General features: G+C 37.6%; 1 protein-coding gene and 1 pseudogene across 2 annotated transcripts in view; one reads left to right on the forward strand and one right to left on the reverse strand.

Annotated features, from left to right (window-relative positions):
• Positions 1 to 7,729: 7,729 nt before the first annotated feature.
• On the reverse strand, positions 7,730 to 7,831 carry LOC119265817 (annotated as a pseudogene).
• Positions 7,832 to 11,180: 3,349 nt separating this feature from the next.
• The window catches only part of fxyd5 (FXYD domain containing ion transport regulator 5), a 24,504-nt gene continuing 9,973 nt past the window's right edge, over positions 11,181 to 25,711 (forward strand). For both annotated transcript variants that reach the window (XM_017722686.2, XM_017722687.2), the window contains exons 1-4: positions 11,181 to 11,252; positions 16,938 to 16,983; positions 22,328 to 22,417; positions 22,964 to 23,152. In XM_017722686.2, the coding sequence (XP_017578175.2) occupies positions 11,241 to 11,252; positions 16,938 to 16,983; positions 22,328 to 22,417; positions 22,964 to 23,152 (337 nt within the window). In that variant the 5' untranslated portion in view covers positions 11,181 to 11,240. The remainder of the gene's footprint in view (positions 11,253 to 16,937; positions 16,984 to 22,327; positions 22,418 to 22,963; positions 23,153 to 25,711) is intronic.

Here is a 25,711-nt window from a genome sequence, read left to right on the forward strand (position 1 = left end):
TATATTTGAATTAAATCAGTTTTGTGCAGTAGCCTTTTTGCAGCAGTTAGACCAAAGAAACTGAAGAGCTAGTGTGGAGGTGTAGGAACTATCATTATTTAAGAAACGCAGATATAGATTTCAGGGAACAAAGATTGGAAGTAGATCAGATAATGCAGACAATATGTTGTGCACTCCCAAAATACACTCCAAAACAGTAACTTTACAGGAAAAGGCAAAAACTTTCTAAATGTTTTTAAAGTATTTGTGTTGGTGCATTAGTCATGAAGTGTTCACAGAGTGCAAAGGACAGCAGGTGTGTTGAAAAAGAAAGAAAAAATGAGATACATTTTTTTTGATGTCTCAAATTTTTGTCCTCCCAATCAAGTTTCAGACCAATCAGAGTATATTTTTTTTGACCAGACTGGTAAACTGGTCAATGACTCAATCTGACCAAATTCCTGCATCCGCCCAATGAAAATTGAGGACATGAAAGAAGAAAATGCAGCAAGCAAACAAAGAAAAAGGGGCAAAAAGTCACATGTACACTGTTAGAAATGAAGGTTCTGTGCAGGTCCATTTTCATTCATCGAAGTACAAACAAGGTAAAAGTTCCCTCAAAGGTACAGCAGTGGTTTTAAGGTCCAGTTGTGAACCTTAAGTAAGTTTTCCAGGTGAAAAGTATGTATTTGTACCTTTTCATAACTGAATGTTTTAAAACAGAGCAGTAAAATAAAAGCCTGGAGGCGAGACGGGGTGTGTGGAGTCGATACAACTTAGAAAATATCATTTCAGTGGATTATGGTTCAGTTATGTTCCCTGACTAAAGGTTTCCGAGATGTACCCTTGAGGGTACCACCCCAGTGACGGTTTACTACCTTTATTTCTGAGAGTGTAGAGCGTAGTTTTAATGAAGCTTTTAGAGAGTTTGAGGCGCAAGCATAATCGGGTTTACATACATATAAAACAAAAAAATTTCACACTGCTCACATGTTTAAATCCATGAGCCTCACTTAAACATGTTTACCTGCTTCTTCTTTACTGTGTCAGTACAAACAGCAATAGCGAGCAGCTCCATGTTTGTTTATTTGGGTCTCGAAGTAACAGGAGAACGCATGAGTTCTCGTGAGTTCCATTCAGTTCAGCAACAGCTTAAAAGAACCCGAGGCTTTAATGTGACACAACTGCTGTCATTTTGGACTATCTGACTGTATTTGTGCATTTGTGTTGCTCGGATTGGCACCATCATTTTGGTTTTTGCTCCAATAGATGGACCTCATGCCAACAGATTTCAGGCCTTATTCAAATTCCAATGCAGTTGGGTATTTACAGTGGCATTTCCAATGTGAGTGTGCATAATTTTACGACAAAATTCAAATGTAATTGCAAAATATGTAATATGCATTTGTGTTTCTGTGCATTGTTTTAATGGTCTGATTCCAACATACTAAAAAGAGAAAGTAATTGCACATTTGCAATTGCACTTCATCATTGAGCTCTGCCAAAATGAAATTGCAACTGCAGCCCTGTTTGCAATCGCATTTTGACTGTCAGCAAGACACTCCTGTCAATCAAACAATGTATGTGGCATGTTAGGAAGGATTTTTAGCATGGTGTGTGTTTTCAGAGGAAGTGATGAGAAAGGTAAACTTTGACGATATTGGCACAGTGCTAGATTATTGTTTACAATACAGAGCTCATAATAGCAACCTCTGCTAGTGTCATTTTTACACTCGCCAACAAGGCCAAGGATCATTCTGTCCAAAGTGTTTTCCTGTTGTCTCATGTGAAAGTGATTCTTGACCGACTAGGACAGCTGGTGGCTGCATAACACCAATGTTGGTGATATTGTGACCTGACTTTGGGAAGAGGCTTGCAGGACTTTCAGATTTGCTGGATGGCCAATGACAGATATTCTGATTAAAGAGGCACAGGGCCACTGTGGGTTAGTGCAGTATTCCCAACTCTGCTCCTGGAGCAACTTAACAAAAACTGGGGTGCTCAGCTTGTTACGGCTCTCCGTGGTGTGTTAAATCTGTGAAAGCATCCAAATGTGCAGGACCATGTTTCTCTGACACGGTCAGAGTGTCACTAACATTGGTGATCAAAAATCACTTCGGACAGAATGGTCCTCAATCCCTGCTCTAAAAAGTCCCCCATGATGTCCCACCCACAGTGTTTGATTGACAGGAGTTCCTTGTTAACAGTGAAAATGCAGTTGCAATCAGGTTTGCAATTGTATTTTAATTTTGGCAGAGCTGAAGCATGATGATGAGGAAACGTGATTGCCAATACTTCAGTTTAAATTTGTCAGACCATTAAGACAGGCAAAGTGAAATGTCAAAAGAAATGGCACTTTGCTTTTCCATCTTAACTTTATCTTTTTCAATTTTTTGCCATTTAACCTTTATCTAATTTGTTGTGTTGATGAGTGAAACTCCAGCATGGCTTACCAAAAGCAGCTTCCATCTACTTGACAAAAACTGCTGTTGGTGAAATGAAGTTTTCAAACCACCTGTGTGGGATGATTGCTCCAACCTGATAACTCCAAATAGCTCTTGAGTGTGAAAGAAAAGTGTTGCCCTTGAAGGCTGCCCCTCTTTTACACAAAACTAAACAGGCAGATGTTTGTGCGAATCTCTGCTAAATGAAAAAATGATCAGGAATCTGCAGACTGCACAGGTCAATGGCAGGAATGTGACACACCATGAAGAGGTCCAGAACCACCCCCGAATCCACTTGTAAGAGTGCTTTGCCTTTGTACAGTTCTCAATACCCTCCATTGTGACTTGCAGCTGACGCTGACCGAGTTGTGGCATTTTTCAGTGCATATCTCATCCACTGTAGCGTAACACATACAATGCTGCTTATGTGTCAGGAAAACAGGCAGCTGTCAGTTGAGGAGTTTGTTGTAATTCACTCATTGAATGCATGTGTAAACTATGTGTCATGGTTTATATATGGTTCAAGGTTCAAGTGAGTTTTTTACTAACTCACTGTAAGGCACTAGTGTAGTGAGATGCATGTGAAGGTTTAAGGCATATACCCACCTTTGAGAGCGATATACCATAAATATGGCCAGAGATATGTCTGTGTCTATTGCTTTGGATTTGGATTACAATTATCCACTCACATGTCATAAGCCCAAGGGAAAGTAACATGCATAAAGGGCAAGGTTGAAAACTACAACTGAATGCCTGTGACCTTTGACCCCTTAAATGGCAGTGTGTTTAAAAACTGGCAAGTTTCTGTAGTGGACATTATCATGTGGGCTCAGAAATACTTTGAAAAATTGTTGTCAATAAACACTGTTCATCACTGCATGTACAAATGCAGGTTAAGATTACTATGTACAAGTCATATTTCATGCATTGTCTGGAAACACTGCCAACTTCTCTGGGCTTGAGCTCATCTAAAGGAACTCATGCACGGTGGAAATATATATTGTGGTCTGATGGCTCCACCTTTCAGATATTGTTTTTGGTAATAACTGACACTGAATTCTTCAGTCCAAAATAGAAAAGGACCACTAATATTGTTACCAGCATAAAGTTCCAAAGCCATCATCTGTCACGGTATGGGGGAGCCTTTGTGAGTAATTTGCACTTCCCTGACAGCACCATTAATGCTGAGCACATTTTGGAGCAATTTATGTTACCTTTTAGTCTTTCAGGGACATGCATACCTATTTCAAAATGACAACACCAAGAATCTTTCTACATGGTGCATGCCTGCACAATCTGAGAGTGCAGGTGCTAGACTGAGCTGTCTGCAGTCCAGAACTGTCTCCTATGGAAAATAGGTGTTGTATTTAGCTCAAAATATGATGACAAAGACCCCCATACAGTTATATGATAATAAATGCCCATAGACTTCTATAATAGAAGAATGCACAAAAATGATATGTTTAAACAGTTCAATTAGATCAAACAGAATCACTGCTTTGTGGTTTTTTTTTTTCAGCATTTCACATACTGTACAACTTTTGGGGGCATTTGGTTTGTATAGAAGCATCTCACACCTCGATATGTTGCAGTGTTCTCTGCTTTTGTCCATTTTCTTGCTGTTCTTCTCTACAGCCACTGATAAAACTATTATTATGCTAATTATCTAGGAGTTTGCTAATATATAGCAGTAGTGTAGAAATTAAATGAGTTTAGAATATGATTTTTTGAGTATGTAAAATGATCTAATATTGCTTACTTAACATTATATTAACTAATAGAATATTGTATATATTAGTTTATGTAGACAACCATAGTTGGCAGTAGGGGTGGAGTAATGGCTTCTCATCCTCCTGACCCATGTAATTTGTGTTTTCTGTTCAGTGTTAATGTCAATGATATGTAACACTAGTAATATGCACATAAATGGCTACTCAATATGCAAAAACAAAAAGGAAAAAAAACATTTGAAAACCATTATGAAATTCTGCATCATACAGTCAAAATGAAAAATGACAAATAAAGGAATGAAGTATGTAGTGTTTATCATGATGTCATGGTGTACATCACACATATGCTGCTAAAAATGTCATCAATCACCCATTTTAAAACTCCTTTCCACATTTCTGCATACAGTATAGTATAAATACAGTATAAATCTTCCTCTCACCAAAGCTCCCAATAATAATGCAGCACCATGACTGTCATAATTGGCCTTTTCATTAACTCCATTAACACTGGCTTTTATATAAAACTCTTCACCAACAACAGCAATAAAAACTTAAGTGTCAGTACATGCACTTCATTACCATAAAGCCTTGTAATTTCATGAGTCCTTGTACTAATTCGATATAATGGGATTAAATGGGATAAAAAAAGAGATAATCACACTTTGCCTTTGATGCTCAGTTTACCTTGATTTTAAATGTCTGTGTTATTCAAGTAAAGATTCAAAAAGGGGAGCTCACAGAGTCTGCTACACTAAAGGCATATAAAAAATGTACCAATTACTCTTTTCATGCATCTCTCAGATGCAGTGACAGAAAATAGGGAAATGTATGTAATTTAACCATAGCTGACAAATAAGACACAATAAAAAAGAGCCAAATATAATTAAAACACCTTCTTAGAAAGCCTTAAGCATGCATCGTGTGGGTATTGCTGTGTTGATGCTTTAGTCATGAGTATATGGCTAAATGGTGTGCTCACAGGGCGTGAATGGATATACTCGTTAGAATGGCAAGGGTCCACAGAAGACAAAGTCCACCCACCTATCCTGACACCACTACATCACTGTTTTAGGTACAGTGTACAGTGTAAACTTACAGTGACAGCTGTGCTTCGTATACTTCATTTAAAAGCGCAGGTCGGTGTGCGTGCCAGTTAGCCAGCTGGCTGGCATGGCTTAATGCACTGGTAAAGCCGTATTAAAATCCAAAGACTCTGCACAACATGCACAACATCTAATGAGTGCGGCTACAGGCTGTTGATATTCATTTCGTAGACAGACAGTAACCTATTGCAGCTGTGACAAGCCTAAATTTCCCGACTAAGCCTAATCAAACTGTCACGGAGAGCTTGAGGTGCTAGCTGGGGTTCAGTCAACAGCACACCTCTCTCATGTCACTCCATCTCTTTGGTGCTTCAGAGCTATAGGTGCAACGAGTGCAAATGAGGAAGAGCAGGATCGCACTGCCGTTTCATGTTTGTTTGTATTGCAGTCACTTCCAGCACCGGGCGGGCGTCTGAAAGCTTCGCCCGAGAGAGTGAGAAGCGGAGTTGAAAAGGAGAGACGAGGGGAAGTCGGAGTGCGTGCATGCTCTGATGTGTTAGGGTGCGTTGAACCCACATGAGTGTCGAGCATGGCCTCGCTGTCACGCTGACATCTGGAGCAACGTGTTTTTTTAGGCTCTCAAACCCAGCTTGCGACACTTCCTTCCTGCTTAGCGTAGACGCGAGTGAGAGGAGTGTTGCTCCATACTTACCTCACTCCAAGGCGAGAAAATAATCATTCTCGCATTGCCGTTTTGGGAAAAAAGATTGGTGGAAGGTGCTGGAGTGACTGTTTAGCCCGGAGAGCGGAGATGACAGTTGTTCACAGTGAGAAATTCCCTCCGCCTTGACAGGAAAATGAAGTAGATAAATGTGCCAACCAAATTGTATCAGTATTACTCATACAGGGAGGATGAGGGAACATTGAGTACACTGTCATGTGTAAGACAGAGAAGTAGTTCCCAACTCTCAATTCCCTATTAGTCAGTGCTAGCTGATGTTGGCTAATACAGAACTTAGCAAGCTTGCTTTAACCTGGCCACTTTGTTCGATTCCAGGCTGCAATTCCCAGCCTATGTCTGATTTTAATTATCTCTAGGCAGCTCTCATTTTCGTTGTGCTATAGCAAAAGCTGGCTCACACAGTTTGTTGTCAACCAGCCAATATTAACTTTAGCTACTTAGCGGCACAGTTTTAAACAAAACATGCCAGGCAAATAATTACCTAGCATTGCAGTGCCAAGGTTGCCATCCCTCTTCATGCCTACCCGGTTGTGCAAGCCATCATAGGTAGTATCAGAATAAGCATTTTTCAGGTTCCTCTGCCATCATTTCTTTAAACACACCAACTGTCACAGTGGGTCACTCAATCTGTAATTTACTCATTTTTCAGTGACAGGAAATATGCAAAAAACATATTTTTTAAGAGGAAATAACATAAAAGCCTCAACAGCTAAATATAATACTGGATTTTTCCATATTCAGTGTGTTCACGCTTTACCTTGTTTACAGCTGCAATTCTTTTCAGGAGACTTGCTTTCATTTTCACAAAGAAATCAGCATGAATATGTCTCCCCACCTCAAAAGTTCAGTCTGCATATTCTGCTTCTCAGAATCCAAGTAAACACATTCAGTGATGTTGAGGTCTGGACTCTGGGGTGGTCAGTACATTGTTCAGCTTCTTTGTTTGAGGTGTCCATCTCCTTTTCTCAGGAAGGTTCTTCTTGACAGCTACATATCCTTTCAGACCCATAGCACTGAGTGGTCTTCTCACTGTGGAAGGATGGACAGAAACACCTCTGGATTTTTTCAGATGTTCTTCTGTTACAAAGACGAAAGTTTCTGATAGGAACAGTTTTGGCAAGAAATAAATAACCAGATTTAATTTTAAATCTCGCTGACTTTCCAGTTACACCTGGCTCAGCAGCAAAAAATCTTGGCATCGTAATTGATTCGGATTTATCATTCGATCAACACATATGCAGTATCACTAGGACAGCTTTTCTACATCTTCGCAACATTGCCAAGATAAGAAATGCCCCATCCCTGTGTGATGCAGAAACACTAGTACACGCTTTTATTACTTCTAGACTAGACTATTGTAATGCATTACTGTCAGGATGTACGAGCAGGAATCTAAACAAACTTCAACTAGTCCAAAACGCCGCAGCCAGGGTCCTCACTAAAACTAGAAATTTTCTACATATTAGTCCAGTGCTATCATCACTTCATTGGCTGCCTGTTAAATTCCGTGTTGATTATAAAATTCTTTTATTGACGTATAAAGCCCTACATGGGCTCGCTCCTGAGTACTTACAAGACCTTATTTCCTATTACGAGCCATCACAACTTCTCAGATCACAGAGCGCTCGCTTATTAATAGTTCCTAGAATTCACAAGGCTGCAGCTGGGGAAAGAGCCTTTTCTTATAAAGCCCCCAAACTCTGGAATGACGGAGAAGTGGCTTAGAAAATGGATGGATGGATGGATGGATGGATGGATGGATGGATGGATGGATGGATGGATGGATGGATGGATGGATGGATGAATGCAGTCGTCATACAGAGGACGTATCAGATTGTAAACTGATAAGAACAGATACTACACTTGATCTTAGCCAAAAGGCCGAGAAGCGATTAGGAGTACAATCACTTGTACGTAGTCTGACCAGAGGAGGATGCGTCTCCCCTTGTGAGCCTTGGTTCCTCCCAAAGTTTCTTCCTCAGCTCTGAGGGAGTTTTTCCTTGCCACTGTCACCCCTGGCTTACTCACTTGGGGGTTTTTACATTCTTGTTAAAACTTTGTTTTTTCTGGAATTCTGTGAAGCTGCTTTGTGACAACATCAGTTGTAAAAAGCGCTATATAAATGAATTTGATTTGATTTGATTTGATTTTGGTGGTCTACTAGCTCTTGCACGTTTGTTAAGATTGTCATTTTCTTTGTACTTTAATTATTTTTCGCCACTCCAGTTTTGGAAACTTCTGTTTTCCCTTTGTTATTCCTTTCCTTTCCCCTTTCTTATGTCCCTGGGTTATCCTCAGTCAATTTCTTCAGAAATTTATCCTGAAAAATGAGCAATCTAATGAACACATTGGCATTTTTGACTGAAAACTAGATATATAAAAGTGTGATCTCTGTCTTTTGCATAGTACTGTATAATCATAAGGCTTTGTGCTTCATGCTATGTGCTGTGCACATACAAAGTGATTGACAAGCAAATAGGCACACCTCCTTTTCCATATCTTTCTTTCCTGTTGCAAAACCTGGAGCAGCTACAGAGACTGCGTTTTTTTCTCTGAGTACATATTTTATTAACAGCTAGACTAGTAATATGCAAAGGGACTGCACAGCCTTTCTCTCTGTTAGTATATGCAGGTGTAGCACAAAATGTCCACTTGCATTAGGAAGGGGAAAGTAGTGTGTTAATTTTTGAGAGAGAGGAGGAAAATCAAGCTGCTTCGGGTCTGAAAAAACCCACAGGTGTTTCTGTGAGAAAACAACTCGACACTATGGCAATGTTTATACAGCAGGTAAAAGAGGCCCAAATCTGATTTTCTCACCAAATCAGATTTTTTTTGTTTGGCTGTTCACATTATCTTTTAAATGTGAGCTGTAAGCAACATCAGTCTGAACAGATCAGCTGTTCCCACCGACCGACCCACATGCACAAAAGAACACTGATTCATATGGCTCATCCAGAGGTAAACAACCATGATGGCCAGTGAGTGCCAGTCGCTGCTGGAGCTTCAGTTTCCTCTTCGCCAACATCACAGGAGTGATTATGAAGTTCCAGTGGTTTACAGCTGCGCTCATCACCCAGAATGTGTTCGAGTTCACCATGAAAAGGCTATGTTATTTAGCCATGGCCACTTCTTTGATTCATGTCCTCAGATTCTTTCGACTTTTTTCTCCTCCAGCTGCGTTCGGCCGTTTCGTATGAAACCTCTTCGAACATGGAGTGGTTTGAGTTTTTCTAATTTTTTTGGTACAGAAACATCAGCCTTAATGTTTGAGTCTGAGCAGCATGAAATGATGACGAATGTCGAGTTGGACTGATGGAAAAGTCTGAATGAATTCCGATCTGGCTGTTCAGACTGAGTCGTATTCCAGCAGATAGGATACGGATTGGATTTCAGTACCACATATGAAAGCTTCTCAATTCAGAATAGAAAATATCAGACTCAATGCATTTTTTGCTGTTCACACTGACACACAGACACACACCTGTGTCACATATGAAGAAAAAGATTGGATTTGGTCCACTTTTACCTGCTGTGTAAATATAGCCTATGAGTCTTAAAGGATGTGAAGCTGTCAAGAACAATGTCACTCTTTTTTGTTTTAGATCAGAAATACCACATTTGCAATGGCTTGCATACACACAAACGTGCACATACAGCAACACATACATATACTGAGTCATATTCATAATACGTATTCAGTATTACTGTAGTGAGTGTCAATTTTGCCCTTAAAGAAATGTGAATATTAAGATATGTGAACTAAAACATTCACACCTGCCACCTGAAATTAACAAGCATAGTCACTGTAAACGCAAGCAGATGATGAATATGGACACAACAGTGTGTTATTAGTGCCTCAGTAATGTGCCTTAAAGGTAACAGAACAGAGAGACCAAGTATTCATCTCAGAATACTACATAAAATATGTTGACTGGCTACTGATGTCATTTCATATCAAACTGTCTACTGTGTGTAAACCTTTCCTTTTAGCTAAGCAGCAATGGTTGGTAACTAGCTAGCTAGTTCATTTAGTACTAGGCCTCATTTAGTCCAATTAGTCTACACTGTTAGAAATAAACATACTAGGCAGGTACATGATTCACTCATTAAGGTACAAACAACATAAATGTACCCTCAGAGGTACAGCAGTGGTTTTAAGGTCCAATGGTGTACCTTACATGGGGTTTTCCTAGTAGAAAAGTAGATATTTAACTCTTACACAAGAAAAAGTGGTGTAGTGTCTCAATTACATCAGCGAAATATTCAAAAAGCCACTGTTACTTATCAACATTGAAGTGTCTTGGTGTCTTTTCAGGTTGTCTAGCACAAGCTGGTTCTAGCTTACTTGCTTTAGCTTGCTAGCCAGCAACTTGCGCTAGAAATATCATAAATATATCAACCTAACACCATTCGCCATCTCCAGACCACTTAATACGCACACCTCTCACCAGCATTCCCCCTGTGTTTCTGACTGCTGTCCTGTTTATGACTTCAGTTCTAGCTTTATCCTTTCACTCTGCTTTGGTTTTCAACTCTGTGCTTCTGTTTACCAACTGTGATTTTGGATAACCCCTTTGGTATTAAAGTTCTTTACATTTACATTTACATTTACAGCATTTAGCAGATGCTCTTATCCAGAGCAACTTACCCCAAGCCTTAACCCAAGCCTCTGCTGCAAGCATCTGGTTCAGTCTGTCACTGTTACATTCTGTTAAAGGCAGGAAGATTTAATAGTCTCCAGTTGACATGATGTCTTCTCTACCAGTCCACAAGGCAAATGACATGGTGCTCCTGCTTCAAAGCAGGCTAATGTTTATTCAGAGAATTCAGAGTCCTGTTTAATCCCAAGTAATCAAGAATCCACAGCAGTTTCACCCAACAAATAATCATTTGTCAAACTTCAATTTTGTCACAAACTTATTGTAACACTAGATATTTGACATTTGGCTTTTTTTTGGCAAATTATTGCTTAATTGTACTTTTACAGTGTCCGTGTTCAGTTAACTCAACAATCAGTGATGCAGTTTACAAGCATATAAAAACCCACAGACAGTGAAAGAGCATGCGACCAAGCCACAAGCTGGCTCACAAAAGCTGGTGGAGTGAAAAAAGCTGGTGGGCTGAACACAGAGAATATTGAAGTGTGTGAGAGAGAGAGAGAGAGAGAGAGAGAGAGAGAGAGAGAGAGAGAGAGAGAGCGAAAGAGAGAGAAAGGAAGTAACAAAAAGGTGTGGTCAACTAACGGTTAGCTGTTGTTGCAAGCTGTTTGGATTCTGCTCTGAACCCGACACACTCTTTCAGAATGAAAATGAAGGTAAGCAGAAAACATTAAATTCTTCAGTGTTGATTTTCAGTAAAAAGAGATGAGACAGATTGGAAGGAGGTCAGATTTTGGAGGGGATGAGAGGTAGAGAGCTGGGCTTTATTGGGCATCACAGTTGCAGAGCTTGAAGACCACGTGTTCTACATTTCTGTGAACAAAGGAGGATCGGCCTACTCATCTATTTCAACTGTTAACACAGTTTGGGGGATTACTCAAGTAATGTACATGACTAACACTAACGTAACACTCTAATCTATTTATTAACATTCGATTATTTAAAATATCAAATGTAATTTGAATAAATTTACTCAATAACTTTCCAACTGCTCCATTTTGTATCTTCACCATGCTCATACCATGCAAAGCTTCATTATCCCTCCCCCTCCTTTCATCCTCCCTAAAGCACACATCATTTCTGTTATTAGTCATTGTGACAAAGTTATCATGCAGATTATATTCACCATCAGTAAACAAACAAATTAATAGGCTGATTTATTCACATGCTTGATGGAAAATACAATGCTTTAAAATCTGATTATATATTTTCAAAGGCACACAAATATAAAAAAAATTGGATTTGCTCCCCCAAATTGTGGAATCAGTGTTTTCAATGATATAAAACCAAAATAATTGGTGTTTAAAGGTTGAGACCACTAGTAACAATGCTTCACTTTTACATTCTTTTTAATGTACGACAACATTTTGTAATAACAAATGATATCAGCATAATGAATTTAAGTGAAAAGTAGAGTCTTTAAAATTTTAATTTCAGAAAAAAAAGAATCGGAATTTTTGAATTAGTGGGATAGTATGTGCGGGTTTTGCTTCAATGGCAGAGCTCACTTAAGGTGGACTCCATGACTGTGCAAAAGCCTCTGATGAGAAGATCAAATCCACTGAGCATCATCTGAACATGACTTAACGATCTGGCCTTTTGGAAGGCCTTAACATGGTCAGTGTCACACACTTACATTTGAACAGTGACCTGCAGAATATTTATCAAACTTATCCAAACGGTTAATTGTTTAAATTTGTCAGAACTCCATCTTCAACTGAGAAAGTTTCAAATTCCCAAAGCGGTCTCAGATCTCACTGTAAACATATACAATTGTTTGAATATGATGACCATACTGTACAGCTTCATAGGTTTCAGATAGTCTGCAGAACTAGTTTTAGATTTGTCAGAGTCAAAGCTGTATGTATTATGTAGTTGTAAATGAAAGCTGTATAAAATCTAGATTGAATTTCAAATTAACATCCAGGATGTTACTTTAGCCTCCACACACTTCTACAACATACGAATAGCTCAGCCAGTTTGCATTGAAGAAAGTAGTTAATGAATAATAAGGTATGTAATACCAAGCCTGGGGTTTTAATGGGTTAACTGACAAGAAATTAGTATATATAGATAATTACAGTATATTGTTCATCATTTAATCAACTTCTTGTTGTTTTCACAAACCTTGACATGTTCAATCTAGAAATTGCTTACAATCTGACAATCATATATGCTGCAAAACATAACAACAAGACAACATCTTGTCAAGTAAAATTAACTATAGATAATATATCTATTTATCCTGTTGAGATTGTTGTAAACTTGTGTACTTATTCTAAGATTATCTTGTTTCTAGACATTCTTACTTGTTTTAAGTAATGTTTAAAGTAATCTCACTATATTGAAAGATACAGTAGCTTGATTAAATATGCTTGAAACCATCAAAATGACCTGCCAGTATAGTGAGAGAACTTAATTTTTAAATAAAATGACTGAAAACAAGTGAAAAATGTCTACAAATAAGATAGATAATCTTAGAATAATTGCACACCAATCTCAAAATGAGACATATTAGCTATATTGACTAGATTTAATATCATTTCATTTGACAAGATATGATTTTTTGCAGTGTAATGCTTCTAAAATGTCAATAACAAGTGTGTAAGTTGTTGTTGAATACCACAATACAAGTAATACTTTAGTACTTTACTTTTGTAATCAGATGACGCAATCTGGATTACACAGAGTCTGAGACTACCCAACACAGCCTGTCAATTGCATGGTGCTAACAAAAGCGCTACCCCTGCAACCCCAACAAAAAAGACTAAAACCAAATGAAATAATAGATACAGCCTCAATAAGTCCTCATCTGTAATTGTCTTACAATTATGGTTATATGTGTTGGTGCTTAAAGTTAAAAAGATCAATTCTCACGTAATATTATTAATATCTACTGTATGCAATCAAATCATAGCCATGTTACAAAATGATCCATTAAGCCACTTTCCTGCTAATTGTTTGTAGAACAGATTTTTTTGTTTTGTTTTGTGGAAGACTAGACTCTTTTTCCCAGCATTAGTAATTAATTTATTTGACTAAATGTCATCACAGTTTGTTTTAACTGATTTTTTTTTCATGTTTGCTGAGTGGCTGCTATAATTACTCGTCCCTGTGCTCTAGTTCATACTATTACTTCAGGCTTTACACTGATAGAAAGGCACCTGATTAGAGAGGATGCTATTGTAAGTGGCAGAGACAGAGAGGAGGTGCGCTCTGATGGGTGGCATGTTTTCACATGGAACGACTTCCTCTGAACATGAACACGTGTTATGAATGACACGTGGTTTTAAAGTAGCCAAACAAGTGGGTTTTCTAGTTTTCTGGGTTGGAACAATGCTACATATTCATAGAATACGGCGTTGTGATCTTGAAAACTCTTGAGTCTCCAAGAAACGTGATGAAACACCCAGCAGTTGGCATTCGCTAGCTCAGAGTTAAGGGTTTGTGGATGTCAAATGTGGCCTCAGTAGCAACCACACTGCAGAGTTTCATACACAGCCCTACAGACAGTGCACATACAGGAAACATTGTCTGAGGTTAAGATAATGACGTTATGTCCAAAAAAAAGACTAACAGTGAGAGAAGAGTTAGCTTCCACTTTTCAAAAACTTCATGAACCTTCAGGATGCTAAGCTTGTTCTTTGCTGCTGTTTAATATGGCTGAACTTGCTGACCTCTGCTGCAATTAAAGCACATTATGGGGCCAGTCATGGTCTGATCTTAATGAGGTTACTGTTGTATTCCACCTTTTTTTTTTCTTCTTACTGTTTTGACTGTTGCTAAGTGATGCGTCCTATATCTTCTGTGCTTTGGTGATCTCTGCCATTGTGGGTTTTATAGAACAGAAAAGGAACTTCTGCAAAGCTGCCTAAACAACTTCTACAACACATACAGACAAACTGAAACATAATCCTGCAAATGTCTGTTTTATGATTCAATGCTTTTCTATGGTGAATATAGCTGTATGTATGCAATTGAACACATTTGCTAGCATGAAGTCACTAGTTAGAAGTGGTGTCTGGATACTTTTGGTCATTTAGTGTACTTAAATAGTGGGAACATTATTATTCACACTCATGGTCTTTGGCAGTTGCTGGTATCCAGAGCAACTAACAATCATTGTATGATTTATATAGTAACTTTAGTGTTAGGGGTCTTGTTACAGGGGACTGTTACAGTGTGAGGTGTTTGCCTTGGGGGGGGGGGGGGGGGGGGGGGGGGGGATGGGGTAGGTTAACTACTATACTAAACCAAGGAGTAGTACCACTTGCACAAGTACAGTTCCGTCAAAATTTTTGTTGCACGTGTAACTGGAAACTGAAATAGAACCAGTGGATTGAACCCACCCAGAAGTGGAGAAAAAAGTATGTTTATTTTGTTAGACCTGGTTGGAAAAGGTGTGCTTGTATATGGTATGCTTTTTGATCGATATAAGGTTGTCTTACAATTATGGTTATATGATTATTTTTTTCTTATAGGAAAGAATTGAGTGCAAACCTTTGTGCATCGAAATTTATGTCATGTTAGTAGAATTTCACTAGTAGCACCTAATTAACCATTTAGGGAACTATAGCAATACCTTGGCATCCACCTGGGATACCATAGCAGCCACCTAGCAAAACCCTAGCAACCACCTAGCAACACCTTTGCAACGACCTGGGAATCTCAATCACTAATCAACACCTTTTCAATGATGTAAAATACCATAGTAGCTGTTCATCAACACCCCAGCAAATGCTAACCATTTGGCAACATCTATAGCAACCACCTGGGAATTGTTTAAGCTGCACAATCACGCTGCAATTTTCTTCAGAAAGTGCACTTTTCTAGTTGAATACTCATATGTTTACTCAAGTAAATAAAATATATTTACACATATATACATATATTGTACTCCTTTAGAGTACTTGTTACAATTATAAAATGCTATGTTCTCTTTTTACTCTTTTCTACCAAAGAAAATGTAAATGTCTTTGTTTAAACATTTATTTTTTTAAGTACATTATTATGTTTAGATGTAGATACTTTTCTAATTTCACTTAAATACATTTTTAGCTTCATATTTCAATTTTAACTGAATGAGATTTCAAGTACTCGATATTTTTACTAAATTATAATTCCTCTGTACTTTCTTCACTGTTCTACAACCCACATCTCCAGTCAAGAGTGAGTATGGTCACCTAAAGCTTGTGGAAACGTTGGTTTTGTTTGAAGTTTACTGCCCACTCAAGTGTCATGATCAGTGATGCTTCTTGAAAAAAGTCCTTATAAATGTCTATATGACTTTACATAGGTGAAAAGCTGATGCCTGTTTTGTGTGACCTTATGACCACTACACTACAGTAAAGTGCTACCATGTGTGTTCTTATTATATAATCGTATACAAAACTTAGGTTTTGGTTTGTCCACCGTTATAATGTTTAATAAAGTACAGCTAATGTTTATTTGCTGATTTAAAGATACTGGGGAAAATGAAATATAGAATGTGGCCTGTGCAAAAGTTTTGGCACATTTCTTAGTTTGTCTTGTATAGAATTTGTTCACTACAATGTCAAGAGAAATGAACTATTTCAGTGTGTTCTCTGTAGAGGATGATGTCTTACTCATCACCTTTTTTCAATAAGAAAATCAACAATACATAACCGAACCTTTGCATATAACTCTACATGTCCGGTATGTGAATGTATTAAACTGAGTACTAACAAGACAGACTTCTGGTGCTGACTAGGCTCTATTACTGCATCCTTTGACAGGGCCATGTGCTCTGGGGTGTCAAATCATGGCTATGCCTACACTCAGACAAGGCTAGCTTTTCTTAGCTCATTTATTTTTCTAAGTGGACAGTGGACAGAATGTGGATTTTATTGGAAAAAATCTTGACCACGTACTTTGCTCTAACTGCCCTAAAATAAATGAGTAGAGCATTTTAGTAATGTATTTATTGATAAAGACATCTGAAACTATTTAATACAAAATCCATTTGCACCATTGTGAAGATCTCTAAGACTTTATAGGTAATGAGTTTATTGAAGTAAGACTTCTGGTTTTCATTTAAATGTTTTTTTCATTTGTTTGTTTGTTTATTTGTTTTGGGTTTTTTTTTGTTCAGATGAGCCCACAAGCACAAAGCAGTCTAAACATAAACAATAAAATATATATTCAGACATGCATTTCAGGAGTGTTAATTTGATGCTTTTGCATTTATCGTGACATTGTAAATTTAATTAGCCCTAAAACTTTAAGCTTGTTAAAAGTTTATCCAGCGTGAACAGAGCTTTATTTGCATTGTAGGTGACATGCTTGTGTGTTCACATGTTTGACTGTGACCTGCTTTGCAGACACTCTGGGGAGGAGTCGTACTGTTTGTGTCACTTTTCTACAGAGGTGAGTAATCAAAATTCCCCTCCCTCCTCCTCCTCCTCCTCCTCCTCCCCTATCTCTCTCTCTCTCTCTCTCTCTCTCTCTCTCAGTCTCTCTCTTTCTCTCTAGTTCCTAATATCTTTCTTTCTTCTCCTGCCTCATCTCCACTCTCATCAGCAGTGGGAGAACGACTACTTAAAAACTACACTTTAAAGAGAAGTGCCATTACTTCAGAGAAAATGTGCTTGAGTAAAAGTAAAAACACTCATCTCAGAGTCTAATTAAAGGAAGAAACGCACAGTAAAGTACTTCACTGAAAGAACGCTGGAAAGTGCAGACTACGTCTTCAATTAATGACTGTGGCTTGAGAAATGAATCTGTAGAAACTGTAGAAAAGCAGAAGGAGGTCAGAGAAGTGAAAGCTTTATTCACTAGATGGCCAGAAATTCCCCTGCCCAAATCCTACTGTAAAACCAACTCAGCACAAAAAGGAGACAGGAGGTGATGGGATGTGAAACATCATTCCAGCTAAGGGGGGCGGGGGTCTATGGGAGGGGGAAATAGTGTACACTTTTAGAACATAACATCTAGAGATTCTTTGACTCATACACACAATTATAAGAAATGAAAAAAAAAAAAAGAAAAAACATTTCCGATTAAAAAAAATACTTTTATGGTACAAAAACAAGGTGAATCTTGAGAAATATCTGTTGAACTGCTATCAAAATGTACATATGATGTTGCTATGGCAACACAAGACAATAACAATGTCACTATTACTTCTACTACTAATACTACTACTACTGCTAATGCTACTGATATTACTGCTACTACTGTTGCTACTACTACTACTACAACTGCTACAACTGGTACTACTGCTGCTGATACCAGTACTTCTACTACTGCTACTAATACTACTAGCACTACTACTGCTATTCAAGGTGAATCTTGAGAAATGTGTGTCGAACTGCTATTGAAATTTATGTGCAATGTTGCTATCGCAACACAAAACAATGACAATATTACTATTACTTCTACTACTAATACTACTACTACTGCTACTGCTGATAGGATTAGTAGGGGCAGTCATGGGCTGGAGGTTAGGGAACTGGCCCTGTGACCAGAAGGTTGCCGGTTCAATCCTCAGAGCCAATAATACATGAATGAGGTGTCCTTGAGCAAGACACCTAACCCCCAGCAGCTCTCCAGGCTGCCCACCACTCTGGGCAAGTGTGCTAACTGTCTCCTATCATGTGTCTTCAGTAGTCTGTATGTGGTTTTTCACTTCACAGATGGATTAAATCCAGAGGGAAAATTTCCCTGTTGTGGGACTAATAAGGATCACTTAACTACTGATACTGCTGCTGATAGTACTAATACTGCTGCTACTATTACTCTTACTGCTGGTACTACTACTGCTGCTTCTTCTACTAGTACTTCTACTCTTATTGCTGCTACTACTACTAGTAGTAGTAGTACTATTACTGCTGCTACTACTAGTAGTATTACTGTTACTGCTATTACTGTTGCTACTGCTGCTACTATTACTGTTACTGCTGTTATTACTACTACAGCTACTAGTACTGCTGCTGCTGCTGCTTCTACTACTAGTACTACTACTACTATTGCTGCTGCTACTACTACTACTGCTACTACTAGTGCTGCTACTGCTGCAACTACTGCTAATACTGCTATTTCCATTGCTGCTACTACTACTACTACTACTAATGCTGCTATTACTACTAATACTTCTGCTACTGCTACTGCTATTACTATTACTGCTGCTACTACTACCATTACTACTACTACTTATACTGCTGCTGCTGCTACTGTTGCTACTACTACTACTGCTGCTACAACTACTACTAGTAGTGTTATTACTGCTGCAATACCTACTACTACTGTTTCTACTACTAGTAATAATAATAAAAATATTAATAACAGATTAAATTCTCTGCATTCTGCAAAAGAAGGTTTAATCCAGGAATTCTTGTGTACTCTTTAGCAAAGGGTTAAGTGGAAAACTCTGTCCTGACTGCTCTCTTGTGTTGCATAATCTGGCCTTGTGCAGTAGCAGGGGACCCTGAGAAAGCTTCTTTCATGACAGGGGACAAAGCTCTCCATGTCAACACTATTATTATGTCAGTCGTTGAATACATTTGCATCTGTCAGCTCCGAGAATATACAGCTTTATTTTTATCCGCAGCTTGCATATGCTGCAGGACAAACAGCAAGCTATTGTTCCATGAGAATTTTTCATAGACTGTTTCTCCCAGTTTAGGAGTGGCCACTTATGTTGTAATGTATTGTTAGCAGAATCACTTTATTAGCCATGTGCACCTGCATGTACTGTAAATGGGTCTATACACCAACAGACAGCACAGAATACAAATGGGAAATAAATACCACAGATAAACAAAACCACAAAGAATATCACAAACCATAGTTAATTCACAATATGGAAACTAAATGCCTTAATTGTGGCATAATTGTTCAAGGTTTTATTCCTGATTTAGCCACTGTATGGATGAAGATTTACAGATGTAAATGGTTTTTTTCCCCCAAGTATAAATTTTAACAACATAAACACCAACATGAGCACATCTTAGTGAAATTTACATGTATTAGCAATTCTGTCACCCCAAGCCACTACAACCAATAATAATAATAATAATAATAATAATACTTTTGTTCCTGCCAAACGATGGCATAGCTCATCTCAGCAAGGGCAGAGAAACTCATTTAAATATAATTTTTTCACCTTTTATGCAAACTGTGATCTACAATTACAATCAAAATATCACTCAAAGCTGTAGTAGCTCCCCTTATTGGGGACAAGTGGTCAATTCAGAATGCACATTTCAGTTTAACCATTTATTTTCAGGGATTTCCTGCATGGCGTTTGTTATCAGCTGGTACCAGTTTTTATGTGTCAAAAGTAGCAGATTATGTGCTGCACACAAATGGAATGGAAACCATGCCAGCATGACACAACTGACACATGTGCTGGTCAGATACTGAACCACAAGGCCTTAAAGCGAATAGTTAAATTTGCATTTATCAATGAATCTGTCTGGTAATCCCAATCATTTCTTCATTCTGACATGCTGTGTCTACCACTATGTCATGATTGAATCCATGAAGGCAGATTTAACGGTAACACTTTCTAAAAATGTTATGTTTGTAAGCATGTATAAACCCATTTATAACATGCTATAATGCATTCATAAGGCATTACAAACATGGTTAGAAATATGTATAAAATGAATTAAAATGGTGTTTATTATGCATCATGAATTGTTAACATAATACATTATAAGTTGTGTTAATAACATGTTATACTGTCAGTGCCAAAGAAGTTCCCAGGTTGGAGAGTGTAAAGTAAAGACAGATTTCCAGTACTTTATTTGTCACTGCTGGAGCTGTTATGGCTGCATCTTCAGGGCTTCAGTCCTGAATATTCAGATTCTCCAAACAGTATAATATTGGATATGCAGTGATAAGTTAGTGCCAGGCTAATGGTGGTGAACATTAACAATGGTGTACATTGACTTTCCCACTTTGGGTAAAACACTGATGGCAATGCTAGTTTAAACTCTGACATTTGAAGCCTGTGATGTGATTTACTGTGGATGTTTTAGTGTTTCAGTAAATCCTTCAGTAAATACTTCAACTTGAAGCCTCACTCTTAACACTGGAGGCAGCTTTACTACAGTACAGTTCACTTTCCTTAGACCAGACAAATACAACTTATGAGCTCTTATAATTTGTTATGAACAGTACTTATAAGCATAGCTATTACATGTAATGCATTTTCATAAATATTTATAGCCATGTTTATGATGCCTTATGAATGCATTATAACAGGATTTTGAACTCACAATGACTGAACTGAAAGCCCCCCTCTCACACACTCTCCTCTTTTGATGATCTGGAACTTGATGCTAATACAGTGTTTGCACGTTGTTTACTCAAGTGCGGTGTGTATCCTACCCCAGGAACTGCTGTGGTCACGTATTCACAGATCACAGCATGTTAAATAATCTTTGCACCTTATTCTACAACCCTACCTCATGCTCAGAAATGAGTGCTGTGTCGGCTCTGTGCTGTCTGTGCCTGTGCCTCTATGAATGTGTTTATAGATGCTTACAAACGTGACATTTATAGAAAATGTTACCGATTTAATTAATTGTCAGTCTAATTAGAAAGGTAGCTAAATGAGCTGAAGCTAAATTAAAGCCATGCTCTCTCAAGATTTCATCTGAAAGATTCCTCTTGCAGGCAGAACATTAGTTCTAACATCATAGCCATCCGTCTAAGCTGATCTTACACGTGTTATTCTACTGTTCAAAGTCAGAGCTGAAAACACATTTAAGTCTTTTAGCTTAGATTTTTGACTAAAATCCTATCGCTTTGACTGGCTCTATGCCTTAATTATGGTTATTGTGTTAAAATCAAGGATTGAACATTGCAGTATAACAAATGATTGACCATTCTGTCCCTACTAAATCGATCATAACATTGTTTCATTAGTGGCAACTAAAAAATGCTAGCAGTACATGACTAGCAAACACAGCTAGTTGTGAGTTGTACACATATAAAATCATGATATTTTTATTAAAGCATGACAGTTTTACTTAATTCTAGAAAATATGAGTTTCAGTACCGATAATTCCTAATATTTCAGACTGATTTTCAGGTTTTGGAACACATTTATTTCAAAAGAGTGTGATCTAACTGCTCACCATGTGGCCATGAGGGACAGGGATGCAATCTCTTCCTGTTCTTTAATGCAGGGGCAGGGCTAAAATAAGCTACCCATCTACCCATCACATACAATTAGCTACAAAAATATGTATTATTTTTATTCATTTTTTGGTAGGCTGTATTTGAGAATAGATTATAAACATTTACATTTACAGCATTTAGCAGACGCTCTTATCCAGAGCGACTTACAAGAAGTGCTTTGTCTATCTAGAGAAAGTATCTTTGTTAGTTACCAGCAGCATCGAGAAAAGACAGTCCTGAGATCAGATACTGCTAGAAACAAAAAGTTACTGTAGATACCAAGAGAAAAAGGAACTCTGTGCCATTCAATGCAATACAATAGAATGCAATACAATAAACTACAATACACATAAACATTAAGTTGTCTCATGAGCCGGTAGTTTGAGGTCATTGATCTAGACTAACATCCATTGTTTTTCTTTGTTTGGGCTTGAATAGAAATGTTAGATCTGTTTTATTGTCAACGAGTTTTCAGTTTTCAGCTTTTTTTTTCTTATTTTGCCTTTGAAAGTTTCAAGCAAATTGAAACCAGAATTTTGCTTCAACAAGTTGAAATGTATCTCACATCCTATTTTGAAAGGCAGTGATGCTGTAGAAGTAACATCCCACCCAGAGACCCAGAATTCCTCAACTCTTTTTGTCACCAATGAGTCAGCGCAAACCATCGGAGGTAAACTAAATACACTATATACACCCTTATCTTTCCATCACTGATGTTTATGGCAATATTTAGCTGTAATTACATCATATTTCATTCTATGAAGTATACCCTGTCATACTGGGTTTTAATGAAAAAACACAATTACTGTGATAGCTATCTTAACTTCTTTAGTATCATGTTGTTCAAAAAGGTCCATAACAATCACATATTTATATTTATTTACTTGTTTGTTTGTTATAAATAAGGGTTTGGTGTAATGTGAACATTGATAAATCAGCCAGTTCATATGTGGAAGCTGAGCTGCGAAAACTGCCCTGTTTGAATTCATTCTTTTGTGATGTCATTAAAACTGATGCATCTCTACAGTTAAGATGAAGTTATAAATAACATTAATTTGCTTTATAAATGAGGCAAACAGAACAGAGCTCATTTACATATATCAGTCTTAAAGATGTAATTAACACAAACATTTTAACACTAAAATTTTATTTCTAAGGGATAAAATTAGAATTAATTTTATATAGTATGTAACAAATGTATTTTCTTCAATCCTAGATACCTTGACAACAAATGGATCCAGTACGACGCAACTGTTCAGCACTGCACAAAATGGTACTGAACATCAAACCGAACTTGTTGCTGCTACAAACATCTCCGTAGTGAAACCAGCTACTACAGTGGAATCAACAATCGTGGGGTCCACACAAGCAAAGAAAGATATTGTTGTCCAGAACAAGACATCTGGTAACCATCCCATTGCTATTTTACGTTGCTTTCAGACGCTAACTATGCACTGTCTGGTGGTCTGGCTGGTTTTGTTTCTCAATGTGGCCAATCTGCCTACTTTTTCAGAAAGAGGCCGTTTGACTGACATGCAAAAAGACAGACTACAACTTGCTGCTTTGCATGATGTGTAGGAGCAGGTGATTGTTAAAGTGGTGCGACAACAAACAAATATGTGTTCGAAATGATGTGGTATGCTTTGGGCAAACATGCAAGGACATCTAATTTATTTAATACTATCTGCTGCAAACAGAACTCTAGAAAATGTGGTGATTTTTTCCATGCAGTCTCTCTGAATCTATCTCTCAAAGGCTTGCCGTGGCATTCAGAATAGTAAATGGCTTACTACTAACTAATATTTTAGCTTGAGAAAAGTTTGTTTTCCAAAAGATTGACAAAAAACTGGTGCAACAAAGGATTTTTTAAATGTACAGTTAAAGCAGATGTTCAATTTAGCAGATGTTTTTATTCCGAATAACTTAAAAAAGAGTTTTATTATCCACTCAGAGAGAGTATCCTAGCTAGTTCTAACAGTCTACAGTCCAAACTACCATTGATGTTGATACCTAGAAAGATGATACAATATTGAGTGATTAAATTGTAAAATTTAACAGCATTTTAGGCCCACTGTAAAAAACAAAACAAAACAAAACAAATAAAAATCATCAAAAATAGTATACCTCAAGAAGAAATATAGACTTGGAGGAAATTGTCTGTTGTTGATGGAGAATCGCAGACAGTGGCATCTACGTGGCTATCAGTGATTACATTCAAAGAGTGCATGTAGTTTCACAGGAGACAGTGAGATGATAATCAAAATGATTGATCCCAAAGGAGGATCCCTTTGTCGTTGCCAGTACAGCAACCGAGGCCCCAATGTACTACATCAACCCCCTACAATTAGCCCACTTTATCATCAAAAAGTCACAGGTTTATTCTTGAAAACGTATGACTTTATTATCAAAATATTATAACTTTATTCTCAAAGTCTTTTTTTTTTAACCGTGACCTTAAAATGCGATTGTAGTAAAACGCATGAGTGCAACACAGGTTCCTTATATACAATGAAAAGCTTACTTTGCTCCTCGCTAAGAATGCCAGATATAACATTAAACATACAAAAGAGTATATATACAAGCATATATATTAATCAAGAAATAACTAATAATAATAACTAAATATAGGCTACTAATAGAGGTTTTTAAATTTACAACAGATTAGGTTACAATGTATAAATTACAGTGGTATGGATGGATAGTGCTGTGCCTTGCTGGGAACATGATTATCTGCAGCAGAAATGCTGAAATGCTTCACAAAGTGAGGGGTCCTAATGGTGATGGTGAGGGACTGTATTTGAAGCTAGAAGGGTACGAGGTACGGCTCAAACACCTGGGTGGCCAACTTTGAGAGAAAGGGTCAAATGTTCTGGATGTTGTAAAAGAGAAACATGCATGACCAAGGTAGCTTTGCAATATAAGTTAAGAAGAATAACTGGTCCCCCAGAATCACACCAGTGCTTACTGCATCTTCAGACAGAATGATCCAAGAGCTCTCAAATCAGAACATGGTAATGATCAATTTATCTGAAGAAAGTCACCTTCCAGTTGTTGATAGTCATGAAATAGTAATAAACTCAGGCAACTTAAACTTAGTTGTTATCTGAGTTTGCCAGTTGATATGAATCACATTAAGAAAGTTAATCGAGTTAAAACAAATAAAGTGATCTACCAAGTTGGAGAATACATACGTGCAGGGTTACACAGTGCAACAATCTCTTATCTGTGCTAGGAGAAATGTATATCTGTCTTGTGAATGGTCTTTTGTAAGTGTGCATTTAGTGTACACTTCTCTATTGAAATATTTGGTCAAGTCCTAGTGTTCACTGAAGTTGTAGGCTATTGTTTGTGAACTTGTCTTACTGTATATTTCAAACAATATCAACCAAGACTCCCAAACTCATCTCCTTAAATATACAGTACTGTGCGAATGTTTTAGGCATCTAAGCAAATTTTTAAACAATTTACCTCAGCAGTGAGTTTATCACAATGTACAATCCCCAGCCACTTTATTCAATTGTTCAATTGCTTAACACCAATAGCTAATGAGGCAATCACATGGCCGCAACTCAATGTGTTTAGGCATGTAGGTGGTCAAGACAACTTGCTGAAGTGCAGACTGAGCATCAGAACAGGGAATAAAGGGGATTTAAGTGACTCTGAACGTGACGTGGTTGTTGGTGCCAGACGGGCTCGAGTATTTCAGGAACTGCTGATCTACTGGGATTTTCGCACACAACCAGGGTTTCTCTAGGGTTTATAGAGAATGGTCCAAAAAGAGAAAATATGGTGAATGGGCAGACATATATATATATAACATGTAATCTTCATTAATTAATTCATTAATATTCATTATTAATTAATATTCTATACATTTTGTTTATTCAAATATTAACACTTTTCTCAGCAAATAAACACACTACACAAATAAATACATTTTGAAAATGTGTCCTAAGACTTGCCT

The sequence above is a fragment of the Pygocentrus nattereri genome, chromosome 17 (genome assembly GCF_015220715.1).
Source record: "Pygocentrus nattereri isolate fPygNat1 chromosome 17, fPygNat1.pri, whole genome shotgun sequence".
In the NCBI taxonomy this organism is placed as follows: Eukaryota; Metazoa; Chordata; class Actinopteri; order Characiformes; family Serrasalmidae; genus Pygocentrus; species Pygocentrus nattereri.